The 19,115-nt window shown below is 38.8% G+C and overlaps 1 protein-coding gene across 7 annotated transcripts in view; it reads right to left on the bottom strand.

The window, feature by feature from the left end:
• fbxo9 (F-box protein 9) overlaps nt 1-19,115 on the bottom strand; it is an 80,812-nt gene that overhangs the window by 60,377 nt on the left and 1,320 nt on the right. For 3 of the 7 annotated variants that reach the window (XM_048530364.2, XM_048530362.2, XM_048530369.1), the window contains one exon: nt 1,904-1,981. The exons of 2 other annotated variants lie outside the window; for them this stretch is intronic. In XM_048530364.2, the coding sequence (XP_048386321.1) occupies nt 1,904-1,981 (78 nt within the window). Of the gene's footprint in view, nt 1-1,903; nt 1,982-19,115 lie in introns of those variants that run through there. 2 more of the 7 variants (XM_048530366.2, XM_048530365.2) reach the window with 1 other exon arrangement.

The raw sequence follows: 19,115 nt of genomic DNA on the forward strand, positions 1-19,115 counted from the left end.
AATTTTCTCTGGATTCTCTACATTTTTCTTACAATATGGAGAGCAGAATTTTCTTTGTACCTTAAATGTTACCTTACAACAATTTTTTTGAATTCTAGCCCTCTACAAATGAAACTCACAGCTTTATTAAAAATGGTCCTCAAAATCTACACAGCTACTTTTAGTCACTCAAAGATATCAAGAACTGCAGATGCTGGAGTCAGAGTCAACAGTGTTGAGCTGGAGGAACACAGCATGTCAGGTAGCAGAGAAGTAGGCAAGTCAACTTTTCGAGTCAGGACCCTTCTTCAGAACTCTTCAGAAGGGTTCTAAAGAAGGGTCCCGACACAAAATGTCAACTTTCCTACTACTCTGATGCTGTCTGACCTGACTTGCTACTTTTAGTGATTTCAACATCACCAAGATGCTTTTTCTCTGAAGGCCATGTGACCTCCTCATTCTTCCTGCCACAATTACCACCTCTCACTTATCAGTGATAGCTTGCTACAAGCTTCTTAATGGCTTGCAGTAAAATGAACAATTCCGCCCATCAGTTTGAACAATTTTCTAGACAAATTTGCATGATGAATTTACAATGAACATCTGAATTTTTAGCAAGTTTTCATCTTGTTATCTTTAGATTGTGGCCATTTAGCCATAGGAGGAATGTATTAGTTCACAAAATGACATTTGATTACTTTCTGGATTACTCACTGACATTCTACAATAAACATAAATATGGAAACTTGAGTGAAAGATTTAAGCACAGACCTACAATTTTGACATGCTTATATGGATATATTTTCCTGAAATTTGAACCACGTTCTTTCATTTTTCCCTGCTCACAACATTAAGAAGAATCTCTATTCCAGATGACACCTATACTAATTCCTATTGTAGAAGGCAGCAGCAGTTATGGTTTATATGTGTCATCATGAAAACATTTCACATTTTCGTCAAATATTGATTTACTTGATTGTCCAAAAGATAAGTGTTTATACACCAATCTCTTGCTTGATATGGTACACATTTGGGCTGAAAGCCAATGAAATATAAGGGATTCCATAAGAAAACAGAGATGAGAGCTAAGCTTAGTTAAAGATGTCAATTATCATCTATTGGCTCAGATCAATTAGATATTTCCAATTAGACTGCAGTTACTTTACATTCATCAATTTGTCTGCAAATTCAGGTAAAATTGCAAATCAAGAATTCAGACAGCACACACAGGGTGCTTCATCATTACAGTTGCCAGGTTTCAGATGAGATGTGAGACCATTATGCCCATTTGAGCAAGCAGATGGGAAAAAGATCATGAAATACTTTTTCTTTGAAGCTCAGGAAGTTCTCTTATTGTCCTACTACCACTAAAAATAATGTAATTAGGCACCCAACTCATTGCTACTTGTGGATATTAGTTACATATTGATAGGCTGCTTTGTATCTTACCATAATAGTGACAATATTTTAAAGTAAGCCTTTAGATGTAAACCTTTGGCTGGTATAAACCGAGATTGTGACAGGAGCAATTGAAATTCTTTTTTTCTTTAACAGTTATGAAACCTCCCTTTACATTAGAATAGACATTTGATGAGAAATTTTGGACATTGCATGTTGCTGTTTGCTAAATTTTGCTACAGTACAATAATAACGACATTCCACTAGTACTTCATTGCAAGTCAACAACTTGAGGATATTCTCAAATAGCGAGAGATATTTACCCTTTTTCTTCTATTATATAAAGACTTTTACATACAATGTTGCTGCATATACTGTTAATAATCATGATCCAACAACACAATTAGGTTTCTATCAAAGATTGTCAAATAGAATTTATTGGTCATTGAAGATGCAGTCTGCAGTTCTGACAGCCTGCTTTAATATGGGAAATTAATTTCAATGTAAAATAAATAAAACTTACTACCTGAAGGTTTGCTTCATCAGACCTTTCAATTCCTTCAGCAATGACACCAGTATAGTTATCTTTTTCACTGTCTACCTGCTAACAGAAGAACAAATTGTTCTTATTAGTTACTTGTAGCAAGTCTAGAGGTACCAAAGTGCTGAAGGTCTCAGCAGCAGGTAACCTGAACAGAGGGCTGGAATGCGTGATTAATTGGAAATGAAACTAATCGATTTGGTACAGAGAAAATGCAGTCGAGTTAATAGCTCAGGGCTAAATAGAAATCCAAGGTTGCAGGCAGTTTGCTTCAGGCTCAATGAACTGGGACGGAGTCAGCGGCTAGCAAACTTGGTTTTCATGCTTGCTTTAAAAGCTTGCAAACACTGACTGTCCAAATAGGTGTGAAAATATGAAGGAGAACAAATTACTTTTTAAAAAAATTTGGTAAGGAAGAAAATGAATTAAGAAGCAGCTGAGGGGTAACAAGAACTGAGCATAAAGGAATGAAATTTGAGAATTACTTGAACAGGCTGAAATATTTCATTAATTTTGAGCATTGCAATCCATTAACTGCAGATAAATTCAGTGTGGATTAAGATAGGAAACAAGGACAGAGGATACCTCTACTCGGGCATGTATGTGTTCTACATATGCTAGAGCTGAACTAAACAACAATAGTTTATGCTCCTAGGTGATACCCTTTTAATAAGTAAATCAGCAAAATAACGTTGCTGGTGTTACAATACTTGGCAGAAACCTATTACTGCTTTTTTAAAAATTAGAAATCAGCTGTTTACTAAAAGGTCACACTGTTTCTACGGTTTAAAACTGAAGAATTTAAACACATTATGAGAGTCAAACAAAGTAAACACAGAATACTGTATGATCTAACCTCCTATTCTTTAAATTTCAGGGTCATTACAAATTGAACATGAATTAACATGCAGGCTGGATGAATATAACCTACAAATTATATATTAAACAGAAGATGCACCTAAGACAGATCTAAAAAAATGATTCAGTACTCCACACCGTAGGTCATTAAACTCTCAAAAAGTCCTTTAAAAATGTACTCGGGGTGGGGGGGGTGGGGTGGTCTTATACAATGATCACCTAGCATAGCCTGGCAGTACTGCTGCTGATCAAGGTGGCAAAATCAACTTGGGGCTGATAGTTCCCTGGCCATCTGCTGCAGTCCTGAACTAAGAAACTGGAAAAGGCCTACTTTACCTCATCCCTGCTAATTTACAAGTAAGAGAGTCATCTGTCCAGAGAGGTACTGATCAGAGTGACAACCTCACAGGTATTGCATGGATTAAATCTCACCTTCACATTGAGGATACCCTCCATTGTGTTGTTCAGTGCAACAAATTTCAATAAATAATTGGAATGGAACAAATTTCAAATAAATCTGGTAATTCATGGCTGGGCATCCACAAAGCATGGGAGGCATTAGAAACTGCATATTACCACTCTACTGTGACCATTCCAATCTTAGTTCAAAGGTCTGTTTGAAATTTGTTCCATCTATTATTATAATAGTCAGTGCATATAGAGTCATAAAATGGAGTCATAGGGTCATACAACACGGAAACAGACTCTTCAGTCCAACTTGTCTGCGTTGATTATGTTTCCCAAACTAAATTAGTCCCACTTACCTGCTTTTCTCTCCAAACCATTCCTATTCATGTACCTGCCAAATGTCTTTTTAAAATGTTGCAACATTTTAAAATGTTGCACCTGCATCTCCCACTTCCTCTGGCAGTTCATTCCATGTACACGTCACCCTCTATGTGAAAAGCTTGTTCCTCAGGTCCATTTCAAATCTTTCCCTCTCACCTTAAAAATATGCATCATAGTTTTGAATTGCTCCACCCTGGGGAAAAGACCTTTGCTATTCACATTACCCGCGGCCCCCCTGATTTTGTAAACGTCCATGTGGTCATCCTCAATCTCCTGTGCTCCACTGAAAAAAATCCCAGCCTATCCAGCCTCTCTTTATAACGCAAACCCTCCAGTCCCAGGAGGATTCTTGTAAATCTTTTCTGCACCTTCTCTAATTTAATAATACTCTTCCTCTTGTACTCCAAAAGTGGCCTTACCGATATTGTGTATAATTGCAACATGATCCATCTCCTACACTCAATGCTCTGACCAATGAAGGCAAGCATGCCAAATGCCTTCTTCACCACCCTGTCTACTTGTGTCACAACTTTCAACGAACTACACACCTGAACCCCTAGATCTTTTGTGATGATGCTGTGGCTTGGAGAGGTGTATTTTGTCCTTTTTTTTTAAGAGACAGATTGAACAAGAGGTGCATAGTCGTCGCCGGTAACATAAGCAGCCTGAGAGGCCTTTGATTTTTTTTAAATGCTGGATCATAAGAAGCAGCCTGGTTGGGTGTGGCCAGCTTTCACAGACAAGGGTTTCTAGTTTTTTTTTCTGTGAAGCTTTCAGATTCAGCAGATGCTGGAGTCTTCAAGTAGTAGAAGTTATTTTATCGCCTCTCTTGGTTACAGCAAGAAGCTTGAGTTTCTCGTCCGAGTACCGGCATTGCATGGGAGATAATCTGTTTCTGAATTTGCCTTTTTGCCAAGGGGAGTATATGTGGAATGTCCCTACATTGAACAGTTATTTAGTAATAATCGTTGTACCTATTATTCTGTTAAGTTTTCCAAAAGAATTAAGTTATTCTGAGTTCTTCTTCTTCCTTTTGTTGTATTTTAACCAGTGTTGAATAAATTGTGTTTTTCTTAACATCAAGTAGTTTGAACAGTATCTGGAACACAGCACATTATATTTGTGTTTAAAATAAGGAAAGGTCAGGGTCTAGGCTACCTTCTTGAAAAATTTTAAGGGTCTCTGGTCTGATCCATAACACTTTGTTTGACAAACTCTCCAGGGCCCTCCCAATATCAGTGTAAGCCCTGGCCTTGTTTGCCTTACCAAAATGGAACACATTGCATTCATCTAAATTAAACTCCATTTGATCACGATCCCTTTGTAATCTTACATAACCTTCTTTATTGTCCACTATGTCACTAATTTTGGTGTTACTTGCAAATTTACTAACCGTATTTCCTATATTTTCATTCAAATTGTTTTTGAATGCATTGCCAGAGAAGGGTAGTGGATTCGGCCTCATTAGGGGCATTTAAGCGGCTATCAGATAGGTATATAGATGATAGTATAAGTTAGGAGGTGGAGGTTAGATAGACCTTAGATTTAGGGTAAAAGTTCAGCACAACATCGTGGGCCGAAGGGCCTGAACTGTGCTGTACAGTTCTATGTTCTATATAAATGACCCAGCACCGATCCCTGGTCACAGGTCTCCAGTCTTAAAAAGAACTCTCCACCACCACCCTGTCTCCTATCGTCAAGTCAATTTTGCATCCAACTGGCAAGCTCTCCCTGAATACCATATGATCTAACTTTACTAACCAGTCTACCATGTGAAACCGTGTCAAAGTCCATGTAGACAACGTCTACTGCTCTGCCTTCACCTACTTCAATGGTCACAACCTCAAAAAATCTTAGTCAAGTTTGAGAGACATGATTTTCCACAGACGAAGCCATGCTGATAATCCCTAATTAGTTCTTGCCTTTTGAAATTCATGCAAATCCTGGCTCTTCGAATCCTCTCCAACAAATTACCTGCCAGGGACGTCAGACTACAGGTTTATGGTTCCCAGACTTCTGCTCGAGCTTTTCTTAGAGTCAAAGATCTACAGCATGCAAAGAGCCCCTTCTGCCTAACTCACCTATGCTGCTCAGATTTTACAATTTAAACCAGTCCCATATGCCTGCATTTAGTCTATATCCCTCCATACCTACCCCACCCATGTTCTTGTCTGGATGTTTCTTAAATGATAAAAGTATGTTTGCTTCTACCATGATCTCTGGCAGGCCATTCCAGACACTCACTACACTGTGTAAAAAAAGTGCCTCTCCGGACTCTTTTGTACCTCTCCCCCTCACCTTAAAACTGTACCCTCTAGTTTTAGACTCCCCTACCATGGCTCTCTACTTTACTTATGCCTCTCAGGATTTTCTATGTCTCTATAACGTCAGCCAAATACCTCTATAAAGGTCGCCTTCTTCAATAAAGATACAACGATAAACACCTTCAGTGTTCCAACACCTGTCCTGTGGCTGTGGATGATACAGGGGGGCGCGGCAATTTCTTTACTTGCTTCCTACAATGCCCTGGGATACATTTGATCAGGTCCCAGAGACATGTACCTATGCTTTAAAACCACGAGCATCTCCGCTTCTGGAATGGAGACTGTTTTCAAGACATCACTATTTATTTCCCCAAGATCACTGGCTTTTATGTCCTTCCTCACAGTAAATACTGATGTAAAATTTCATTAGTTTTGCTCCCATCTCCTTTGGTTCCATTGACAACCTTGTCGATCTTTAAAGGGACCCTACTCTCTCCATAGTTGCTCTTTTGCCCTTAAATGTACTTGTAGAACTCCTTAGATTACCCTTTACCTTATCAGCCAAAGCTATTGCAGGTCTCTTTTATGCCTCTTGACTTCCTTCGTAAAAATGCCCCTACTCCTTTAATACTCTTCAAGATATACACTTGATCAAATAAGATGCCTCCTTCTTATTCTTGACCAGAGCCTCAATGTCTCCACTCATCCATTGTTTCCAAATCCTACTATCCTTATCCTTCACTCGGAGTAGGAACATGCTGCCTCTGAACTCTTTTTTTTCCTCACTTTTGAAAGTCTCCAACTTGCTAGTCACCCCTTTACCTGTGAACAGTTTACCCAATCAGCTTTTGAAAATTCCTGTTTCATACCATCAAAACTGCTTTGTTCCAACTTAGAACTTTAAATTTTTATTCATGGCCTGTCCTTTGCCATTACTATTTTAAAACTAAGAGTTATGATCACTGGTCCCAAAGTGCTCCCAGTTCTAACACTTCATTCACTTACCCCAGCCATATAAATACTGTTACTACAACAGTAATTCTGAAGTGAAGAATTCTGTGGTGAAGAACTTGCCTCCTGTCTCGCCCATGCCTACCTACCACCTACAAAGGTACAAGTCAGGAGTGTGACAGATTACTTTTGACTTGTCTGCAGAAGTGCACCATGAATAACACTCAAGAAGTTCAAAACCATCCAAGAAAAGCAACCCATTTAATTGGGACCCACTCTAAGGCATTTAACATTAATTTACTCTACCATCAACTCACGACAGTAGCGAGTACCATCTACAAAAGATGCATAGTAACAACTCATCTACAACCTCATCAGCTTCCAAACCCATGACATCTACTACCACAAAGACCAGAAACAGCAAACACATGGGAACACTACCATGTCCATGCAAATGTTCTCTTGCAAGCCAGATACCACCCAAATATGGAACTATATTGCCTTTCCTTCAGTAGGAATTGGGTCAAAATTCTGTACTGCCCTCCCTAACAGCACTGTGGTAATATCTACATAACATGGACTACAAGAGTTCAAGATAGCAGCTCACTACCACTGTCTCAGGGACAAGTGGAATTGGTAATAAATACGTACCTAGCCAGTCTAATCCAGCTAATCTTCCTCATGAAGAATTTTGGCCCTTTCTGTTGGGTGCAACCTGATCCTCAGTTGACAGGGGTGCGCAAAAAACCTCAGTCCCAAGGGCATGGTCTACACCACAAACAGTACATCCCTGAACTGCACAATTCCAATGTTATCTTCAAATAGCAGGTACAGGAGCTCATTCTTAGCATCTAAATCTGGACTCTGTCTTGTTGAACTTACTTGTCTGGTACCACTGGACAATTCAACTGATAATACCAAGTTTGAATGGCTCTACACGGTTTATACAGTATCAACCAGTTTCAGTCTGTCTAGAAGTTCTGTTTTCCAATTTGCAGTTTTAGTTTCATATCTGCCTTCCAATTTCAGTTTCCTTCAGTTAGGATCTGTCTCAAAATATACTTGCTTGACACCCACAGATTCCACAAAAGTATTTCGACTCTTCACACTGATAGAGAACTGATTTGTAAAATACCCACTTCATACAGAATGATTAAATAATGTTGCAAGATGAAATTGAAAGACTCCTGCAAGCATTAATTCATGCATATTTCATTGTTGTTATGTCAATTGGAAGTAAGTTCCTGGAGGTTTAATTTAGTGAAGTAAATAGCAATGGATGTCAGAAACTTGAGGCATTAATTCCTTTGTTTAATCAAATTGATCAGAATAAATATATTACAAGACCAGTCTTTTAAGTCTAGCCTAAATCTGTGCAAATATGAATCTTTATATCATCTAATATACACACAATTCAAACAGTGACAACTTAATTTGAAACATTATATGTAGTTTTATAGTCCTGTACAAACTAAACATACAATTTGCTTAATTAATTTGTTTTGGCAAAACAATCAGATACCTTAAAAACGTTATGCAAATCTGCGGTAGCAAGGTCAGATGTGCAGTGCATTGTGCAAAATTACAAGCTTGACTCTCTAAATCCAAAGAACCAGATCGAATTGATGTTTACTGAATTGAATCATTTATTGTCACATGTATTCAACATAAAATATAGGGAAAAGTGAGTACTGTCACTGTACATAGGAACCACTCGCATTAAAATAAAAAGAAAATAACTTAGAGAGTCCAACTTTTCCTTCTCCACTGATACAGCTGATGCCAGGGTTCCACTCAGGCTTCAGGTGCTGACCGACTGTAGCCATGCTGCCTCTGAAGATGCCAATGCTCCGGAGCCCATAGAAGCTAACCTCACACTGAAGAGCTCTCCTTATCAGGTGAGTTTGAGAACAAAAAAGGGGATGAAGGAAAAAAGAAAAAAAAAGCATACGAAGAGGCCAAGCCTGGACTCACGAGCCCAGATGCTGCCTTCTCCACCACTGCCATCTTGAGATAAGCAAATCCGAGATAATAAAATTACAACTTTCTGTCTGACTTCAAACAAAAGTTAAGCCAAGATATTTTTCTGTAACCTATGATTACAGTTAATAATAATGGATTTTGCTCTTCTTTCTGAAATGCAGACCAAAATTTATAACAACCTCCCACTTGCAAACCTTTTTCTTCAAAAAGTCAGTAAATAATGAATGATCTCACTCTGGTCATTCAACAGCAAAGGCAAATAGTTAATAGCAGCAAAATACAAAGGTTACAGCGAGTTATGCAGTTACATGGTATTAATACTAATGAAGGCACATGGAAGTGCCTTACAATCAGAAACATGGAAAATTATAATGGGAACAAAGAGATGGCGGACTAATTAATTACATATTTTGGTTCTGTTTTTGCAAAACAAGATACAAATCATACCCCAAAAATGCTGGGGAACACAGGGTCTAGTAAGAGGGAGGAAGCAAAGAAAATCAGTATTAGGAGGTAGATGGGTGTTGGGGAAACTGATGGAATTCAAGGTCAATAAATTCCCAGGGCCTGATAATCTACATCCAACATTACTCAAGGCATAACTCTTAAAAATAATGGATGCATTGGTGGTCATCTATCAAGACTTGAACAGACTTTTGAACAGTTCTTATGGATTACAGGGTCGCTAATGTAATCCCAACTATTTAAAGAAGGAGGTAGAGGGAAAACAGGAAATTATAGACTGGTTAGTTTGACATCAGTAGTAGAGAAAATGCTACAGTGCATTACAATAGATTTACTTAGCAGAGCTTTTGGGAAACAATGGCAGGATCAGATAAAATCAACATAAATTTTTGAAAGGAAAATCATGCTTGCCATTTCTCCTGACGTTTCAGGACATAACTAGTAGAATTGATAAGGAAAAACCAGCGAATGTGGTTTACTCGGATTTTCAGAAGGCTTCCAATAAGGTTCCACATAAGAGATGAGCACGTAAAAATAAAGCACATCTTGAGGACAGCATGCTAATATGGGTAGAGAACTGGTTGGTAAACAAGAAACAAAGAAAAGGTAGGAACAAACTGGTCATTTTCTGAGTGGCAGCCAGTGACAATTAGAGTATTGCTGGCATCAGTACTTGGACATCATCTATTCACAATATATTTTAATGATTCAGATGTGGGAACTAAATGTAGAATCTCTAAGTCTGCAGATGACAGCTGGGTTGCAAAGCGAACTGTGAGGAGGATGCTGAGATGCTTCAGTATGATTGGGAAAAGTTCAGTGAGTGGGCAAATACATAGCAGAACTGATGTATGAAGAGAGATTTGATTGGGATTATATTCTCTGGAGTTTAGAAGAATGGGTTTTAAAGAAACTTATAAAATTCTAACAGGACTAGGCAGCATTAACACAGAAAGCAAATTCCCGGTGGCTGGGGAGTCCAGAATGAGGGGTCACTGTCAAAGGACATAGCGTAGGCCATGTAAGGCTACACTGAAGATAAATTTCTTCACCCAGAGTGGTAAGCTTCTGGAATTTTCTGCCACTGAAAGCAGCTGGGTCCAAAATACTGAATGCGTTCAAGGACCTATACAAGGCTAAAGTGGTCAAAGGGTGTGAGGAGAAAGTGAGAAGAAGGTACTGAGTTGGATGTTCAGCAGCGAACATACTGAATGGTGGTGCAGGTTCAAAGGGTAAAATAGCCTACTCCAGCTCCTACTTCCTGTGTTTCCTCAAGAAAGGCTACTTACTGCAATCAACACAAAAAAAATTCTGTATTTTTCTTAATATCCATATATCTTTAAGAAGTATTTTCATTCCACACATTTTTATGGAGATGGTGATGTAGGAGTAAAGTCAGTAGACTAGTAAGTCAAAGGCACAAGCTAATACTCTGGGGAAATGGGTTCAAATTCCATTAGAGTAGCTGGCAGAATTTAAATGCAATTAATAAAACTTGGAACGGAAAATTAGCCCCAGTAATGGCAACCTTGAAAGGATCATTGACTGACATAAAATCTCATCAAGTTCACGAAACGGGGTAGCACAGTGGGTCAGTTGTTAGCATTGCTGCCTCACAGCACCAGGGACCCAGGTTCAATTCTACCCTCGGTCTGTGTGGAGTTTGCACATTCTCCCCATGTCTGTCTGGGTTTCCTCTGGGTGCTCCGGTTTCTCCCTCAGTCCAAAGATGTGCAGGTTAGGTGGATTGGCTATGCTAAATTGCCCATAGTGTCCAGGTGGGAAACTTGGAGTCAGTGTGGGCTTGTTGGGCTGGAGGGCCCGTTTCCACACTGCAGGGGCTCTACGAATGTACATTAGTAAGTGAAATGGTCCAGCAATTAGGAATGAGCAACAAATACTGGGCTTGGCAGTGATGCCCACATTCTACGAAAGAATAAAATCACTAATGGCTTATTTCCCTGTGTCATTCCTTTTGATAGGCTTTCGTGACAACATTTTTCCATTCTAAATTCCTCTGATGGTTGACACAGAATGCAATTACCAGTTTCAGCCACTAATTATTTGTTTTAATTGCCCCACCCCCCTAATCTGAGGAGAACTATGTAAGTGATTTTTATTTTTACAAAAGAGTGGTTTTGTTTTGAAATTTCTGTTCTCCAAAATAAGAGCATAAATAATTTCCAAAGCAAAAAAAAACTTTTCACAGTCATACAACTAAATCTGCTTGTGACATATTAGAAATAATGATTGATAGGAATTGCTAGACAAAGAGATCAAAGTCTACCTGTATTGCCTTTCCCAAATCTTGGTACTCACACAATACAACAATAACAGCAATGTTAACAACTCACACACGTAAAACCCCTGTTTCAGGTCACATGTCCTATCTAAGCAAGATGCTGACATAATATTGATTCACAAAGTTAACTATTTCCATCACTTCCAAGGCTGCTGGTTTAGGCCAAATATTATCAGAAATTGGATATGTTAATTTTAGCAAGAATCATGCAGAATTTTTGCTCCATGAGCCCTTGATAGTTATCTCGCACGATCAACCCAAACTTGCCCCACTGTCTATAAGGCATGTCTGTAGCTTATCACAGCCTTAACTTATTCTCCAACTTACCATATTCTGCAGTACTGGACACTGCTGGGACGTTCCAGGATTCCTGGGTCTGGCATGAACCTTTAAAGCCCAGCTGCACACCTAGTCAAGAAAGAAGTATGCAGCTGCCCTGCACAGTTCCTGTTAATTGTCCCAGACATGTCAGAAAGAGGCAAACCAGAATCCTGCTTTACTGAAGGGTTGCTGGATGCTGCTCTTGCCCATGGAACATGTCTTGTGTGGTTGATGACTGATGTCCAAGTTGGACAGATGGAGCACTAGAGGGGCAAGGGACTAGCTGGAGCCACCAGGTTGATGCTCTGACTTTCATGTTGGGAGCAGTCACTGTCCTGCTTCTATCCAGTGGGTGAGAATGTAGGAAACTGTTCATCTTTTGATATCGTAATAATGACGATGTTCATTTATGCAAATGCAATTCCCACATTCACTGGTGAGAATCTTGTCCATTCAACACTTGGTAGAAAAATGGGCATTTAAGCTCTCAATGTTGGGAATATCCCTACTACGAATAACATGTGATTTCCCCAACTTTCTTGCCATTGTTCACATCATTCAGTGGTTGAGAAGGTTCTACACATTGTTTCCAATGATGAGTTCAAAACTAATCATTGAATTTTTCAAAGCTTCTTTTATAAGCCTGACTTTTACAAGTATTTTCTTCAGCTTCACAATGCTGGACATTCCTCAATGGAATAAGAATTACATTTGGGAACATGTCCGTGCTGCACACATCATACAACGACTAGAACACAGAACAAGAACACTCATTCACAAATATAACTCTCCTCATTTCAGTTTTAAAAATAGGGAGAAAAATCATAAAACCCTCATCAAGTCGTCTATTGGCCCAATTTCATTTATGCATTATTTGTCTTTTGGATAACTACATTTAATTGCAAAAAACTGACCAATGTTTTAACTGGTCAGAAAATTGGGGGGGGGGGGCATGTTTAAAAGGAGTCAATTGTCAAACTTATATAAGATGATCCCAAAATTATATTCAGCTGCAGTCCACTGTTGAGAAAATACTTTTATTGAACTGACAATAAGCAAAGTAAATATTTTCCAGAGTTCATTCTCCCCAGACACCTCTTTTTCTTTTTGAAAAAAAGGTGATCTCCCATGACAGTGCTCACAAAAAAAAATCAACAAAAACTAGCTCTCCCTCTCTAACTGTCTCTCTGTTTATACCTCCTTCCATCTTTCTGAATGCGTACGTGAGAATCAGTCACTTATTTTCATCTCTGCTATGTCACTAGCTTTACATATGTGCTACTCTTCAGTACACAAATCTTGTTTGCCCTGACATTGAGTGTACTGGCAGTCATTCTTTATATGCCATGTTTAATTGACCTTTTCCTCTTAACTCCCACAAAGGCCTGAAACTACAGTCTGGGTTGCAATTTTTTTGACAACCAGTGAAAAATAATCTCTCTCTCATTGGAGAGTGATGTTATGAGGACATAAAATTGAGAGATATTCAAAAGAGGCTATGATTTTCTCAGGAGAAATGGGTTCATTACCTGGGGTAAAGAAGACTCAAGATTCCAGGGAAAATTATACTTCAGCCTAATGCTGATCTTTCCATTGACATTCTGTTTTATCAGTAGCTATGCTTGCTACTCAGGTGATGGCAGGCATTGTAGCATATGCAATGGGAAAGAAACTTAGGAGCCGGGGATGAATGGCTCACTCTCACCCTTCTCAACTGTGGGTCATGATGAGACGGAAATAAATAAATCCCAATTATAGGTCTTCCAACTGTTCATTTCGAGCAAAAAGCTCAGAAAACATAAGTAATGCTTGAACAATTCACAAGACAAAAACACTACAAGCATCTGATCATTCCTGTTGTATCTCTTGAGTTATAACACTGCATGGCTAATACCTATATTGTTATAGGCCTTTAACAATATTGTAAGGGAGCAGATGGCAATGAGAGGCACACCTTCAACAGGAACCTACAGTAAGGCTGGTAGAGATTAATGATGTAAACAACTTATTTATAAATTTCCAGCAATCTAAACCATACAGAAATTGAAAGAATGTTGGAGCTCTGTTGAGAGTAAAGAGTTGCCAGTGTGGTCATATCTGTATTTTTTCCTCAAATTATTGAAAGGCAACTAATATCACAATTTTAATAATTTACTCAAAGCTTCTGCTTTGAAAAGCGACTTTCAATGTTACTCCTTACAATAAGCAAACTTAAATAGAAAAGCAACATCCATTTTAAAATGTACGCTTAGCTGTTGTAAAGCTCTTTGAGCTAAATTTGACAATTGGTAAGTCACCAAATAATACCTCAAAATGAAGAAACTCAAGTCAAATCACAGTATATTACTCAAGTACTTGCCCTTTTTAGTTCTGTTGAAACTAAATGCCAAACCCCAGTCTTCTCTTTCACTTCATTTATCTTGAGGTAAGAGATTAATCTCTCACTGCAACCTGATTTCTCTATAGAAACACAGAAGTTAAGTGCAGGAGGTGGCTATTTGGCCCATCCAGCCTGCTCTGCCATTCTTCACGATCATGGCTGATCGCCCAACTCAATGGCTTAATCCTGCTTTCTCCAGAAAACCTTTAATCCTGTTAGCCCCAAGTGCCATATCTAGTCACCTCTTGAATATATTCATCAACTTTTGGCATCAACTACTTCCTGTGGTAATGAATTCAACAGGCTCACCACTCTTTTGGTGAAGAAATGTCTCCTCACCTCCATCCTAAATCATCTATCCAAAATCCTCATACAATGATCCCCGATTTTGGGCACATCCACCATCAGGAACATTCTCTGTGCATCTACTCCGTCCAGTCCTGTTAGAATTTTATTAGTCTCAATGAGATCCCACCACACCCCCATTCGTTTGTTCTCCAGCAAAAACAATCCCAACCTAATCAATCAATCTCTCTTCATATGTCTAACCCGCCATGCCCAGAATCAGCCTGGCAAACCTTCGCTTCACTCCCAAGAGCAAGTGCATCTTTCCTCAGAATACGAGACCAAAACTGCACACAATATTCCAGGTGCTATCTCACCAAGGCCCCTGTACAACTGCCACATTCCTGTTCCTGTACTTGAAACCTCTCGCAATGAAGGCCAACATACAATTTCAAGTTTCACATTAGCATAACTGCCACAGGAAAAGACAGAAGAGCTAATCGTGCCACTTTCATAATCTATTACTTAATCCGTAAACCAGCACTTTAGTAGAATACCAAACAAAATCATTCATTGGCAGTCATCAACTGAATTCATGCTAATTAAATACAAAGTATGCTGTCAGATGTACTAACTTTCAGCACCAACAGCAAAAGAAAAATTCACATCGACCTGAAAAGGTTGGGAGAAGTGTATGATATATTGGGACTATTTGAAGAGAAGATTTCTCTGAGCTCTCATATGTATCTCAACCAAAATCACTAAAATAGATTATCTGGTTACATTTTGTGGACCTGTTGTGAACAATTTGGCTTTTGCACCTCCTTATAACAATGATGCCACTACAAAACTTCTAATTATCTGTGAAATAGATCATTGTGAAAGATGCTATATAAATGCAGGTTCCTTCTTCCTTAAATTCCACATAGCACTGACCTTTCATGCTTTAGTGAACCCTCACTACTAGAATATAAAAGCATTAGAATATATTTTGCAACTTACTCAAAGATTAGTTCATAGGTATTGTAGCACATTATTACAATTCAGTTTACTCAAAACAAATAGTTGAATATCTTAAAAACATTATTATTTTCTACCCATTTTTTTCCACAGAATCCCTACAGTGTGGAAGCAGGCCATTTGGCCCATCAAATCCACACCAGCCCTCTAAGGAGCATTCCATCCAGACCCTATCTCTGTAACACTGCATTTCCCACCTATAATCCACCCCTAGCTGCACGTATCTAGACACTATGGGCAATTTAGCATAGTCAATCTGCCGAACATCTTTGGAGTGTGGGAGGAAACTCATGCAGACATTGGGAGAACATGCAAACTCCATACAGACAGTTGCCCGAAGGTGGAATCAAACCCAGGTCCCTGGCACTGAGATTGCATTGTTAACTACTAAGACACCGTACTGCCATTTCCTTAGATTTGTCCCAAAATATAATTTGAGAAAGGGATAAATCAAAGGCATTGCTCATATTAGTGTTATCGAGTTTTAAGAAGATTTGTAGCTCAGGTTGAGGTTCTGGATGTGGGTTTGCTCGCTGAGCTGGAAGGTTAGTTTTTTGGACGTTTCGTCACCATTCTAGGTAACATCATCAGTGAGCCTCCGACGAAGCGCTGGTGTTATGTCCCGCTTTCTATTTATCTGGTTAGGTTTCCTTGGGTTGGTGATGTCATTTCCTGTTCTTTTTCTCAGGGGATGGTAGATTGGCTCCAAATCAATGTGTTTGTTGATGGAGTTCCGGTTGGAATGCCATGCTTCTAGGAATTCTCGTGCATGTCTCTGTTTGGCTTGTCCTAGGATGGATGTGTTGTCCCAATCAAAGTGGTGTCCTTCCTTATCTGTATGTAAGGATACGAGCGATAGTGGGTCATGTTGTTTTGTGGCTAGTTGATGTTCATGTATCCTGGTGGCTAGTTAGATTGGGACAATACATCCATCCTAGGACAAGCCAAACAGAGACATGCACGAGAATTCCTAGAGGCATGGCATTCCAACCGGAACTCCATCAACAAACACATTGATTTGGAGCCAATCTACCATCCCCTGAGAAAAAGAACAGGAAATGACATCACCAACCCAAGGAAACCTAACCAGATAAATAGAAAGCGGGACATAACACCAGCGCTTCGTCGGAGGCTCACTGATGATGTTACCTAGAATGGTGACGAAACGTCCAAAAAACTAACCTTCCAGCTCAGCGAGCAAACTCACATCCATATTAGTGTTATCTCCTCTAATTTTAAACCACCAAATTGAAAAAGTGGGAAAATAATCTGTTAAATTGAAATATTCTGTATCTCATTTTCCTGCATAGTCACAAAGACTGGGAATGCATCATGTGAGGAACCCCATAAACAGAGCTCATAATTTTTATAATTAGCTATGAAAAGTCTGTCTGACCAAGCTAACAAACAAAATTTGCTAACATAAATACAATTGAAAAGGAATTTAAAAGTTTAGTAATCCTAATCATTTTTGAAACTTTGCAAAATGTTCTTATAAATGCTCTTTCACCAAAATTTGTTAGTTTGTAAACAACTTTGTCACATTTTACTTTTTAGACATTAAGTTTCTTCTCATTGCCTTGTGCGCTGTACTGGGTCTGCATTTCAACACAGAATGCAAACATTAAGTGCTACATATTATTTGTAGTATTTATTTTGTTGCTTAGACATAAGTTAAAACTGTACATCGGTTTAAAGATGCACTATAAAATACAGGCATTCCAAATATCAAGTAGTTTGTGCAAACATTATAGAAAGGGATATAACTTAAAAGCCTAGAGGAGACAGTGAGCTGCTGCCAGTTATCAAATAAAAAACAGTGAATTGACTGTTTTGATTACTAACCTGAATGGCCCAAAAATCACCTCTTCAGGGAACTGAGAGTCTGATTCAAAAGCAGATTTTTTACACAAGAATGAGTACGTAATTTAGCTCCTTAAGCATTCAGTTATATTATGAATGATTTGTTACGCAGTTTTATCACTCCATTTACCTACTTAATACAGTGTGAAACTGGAGGAACACAGCAGGTCAGGCAGCATTAGAGGAGCAGGAGGGTCAACATTTCAGACCTAGACCCTTCATCAGTTGACTTTCTGGGTCCTCTGATGCTGCCTGACCTGCTGTATTCTTCCAGCTTCATACTGCATTGACTCCGAATCCAGCATCTGCAGTTCTTGCTGTCTCCATTTACTTACCTTTGTTTTACATTGCTTGATACATTAACTGGAACAAAGAAAAACTGTTCTGTTTGAAAATCCAAAATTGATGTAACATTCATAGCTGTCTGGTGATGGCAGTTATAGATTTTCTGTTCCCTTCGTGTATAAATGGCCTACTTCCCTAATGTAGGGTTGTTCTCTCTTAATGAACATCTCCTCAATAGCAGAAACAGTATTTTCTGTATTTACCCAGTGGAATAATTTACTAACTTTAAATTCTTGATTAGATCACTCAAACACTTATAAATCCAACCTAAGTATGTACAATCTTAAAGGGACATTTTAAGCCCTTGAATGATTCCACCATATTTATTTTGTAGCCATTCCAACACAAATATACCTTCTCTCCAGTGCAGTTTGGAAGCAACACTCCAGATGAGGTACAACAGAAACAAAAACAGAAATTGCTGGAAATGTTCAGTAGGGCTCGCAGCCTCAGTGGAAAGATATCAGAGTTAATGGTTCGAGGAAGGCTCTGAGGAAGGGCCGCTCGACCTGAATTGTGAACTGTGATTTCTCTCCACAGATGCTACCAGACTTGCTGAGCTTTTCCAGCAATATCTGCTCTGATTCTTTTTGTTTTTATTGACTACACATGGGGTTTCAGTAAAGCTTTTGTTTATGCTACTGAAGTCAGCCCTCATTTTTAAAGGAAACATTTCCTCACTGGAATGGCCAAAATGCCATAAACCTTTCTGATTATTTTATGTACTTGTGTGCATGAGCTTCAGTGATTTGTGTAGCAATTAGCCGTTGTTCTATCATTACAGGAGGATGATGGTGGTGAAATAGTGACATCAACAGACAAAAGATTAAGTACATGCTGATTCCACAACAATTTGAAATCAAGGAGAGGAGATGGCTTAGTGATATTATCACTGGACTGGTATTCCGGAGACCAGGTAACGTTCTGGGACCCAGGTTTAAATCCTGCAAAGGGACTGGAAATTTCAGTCCAAAAAATATCTGTAATTAAGAGTTTAATGATGGTCGTGAATCGTTGTTGTTTGTTGGAAAAACTTATCTAGTTCACTAATGTCCATCAGGGAAGAATATGATCATCCCTACCTGGTCTGGCATACACAGTTAATTCCAGACCCACAGCAATATGTTTGACTCTTTACTGTCTCTGGGCAATTAGAGATGGGCAATAAATGCTGGACCAGCCTGCGGTGCCATCATCCCATGAATGAATAAAACAAAAATTCATTAGATTTTGGGAAAGAACCAAATGAACATTATACTAGTATTCCAGGAAGTTAACGTCAGATCTGGGATTTTTTAAAGTACAGTATTTATAAGAAGAGCAAGATACTCTTCATATCATGCAGATGTTTAAAAAAAATACTGATTTTGG

The sequence above is a fragment of the Stegostoma tigrinum genome, chromosome 4, assembly GCF_030684315.1.
Source record: "Stegostoma tigrinum isolate sSteTig4 chromosome 4, sSteTig4.hap1, whole genome shotgun sequence".
NCBI lineage: Eukaryota > Metazoa > Chordata > Chondrichthyes > Orectolobiformes > Stegostomatidae > Stegostoma > Stegostoma tigrinum.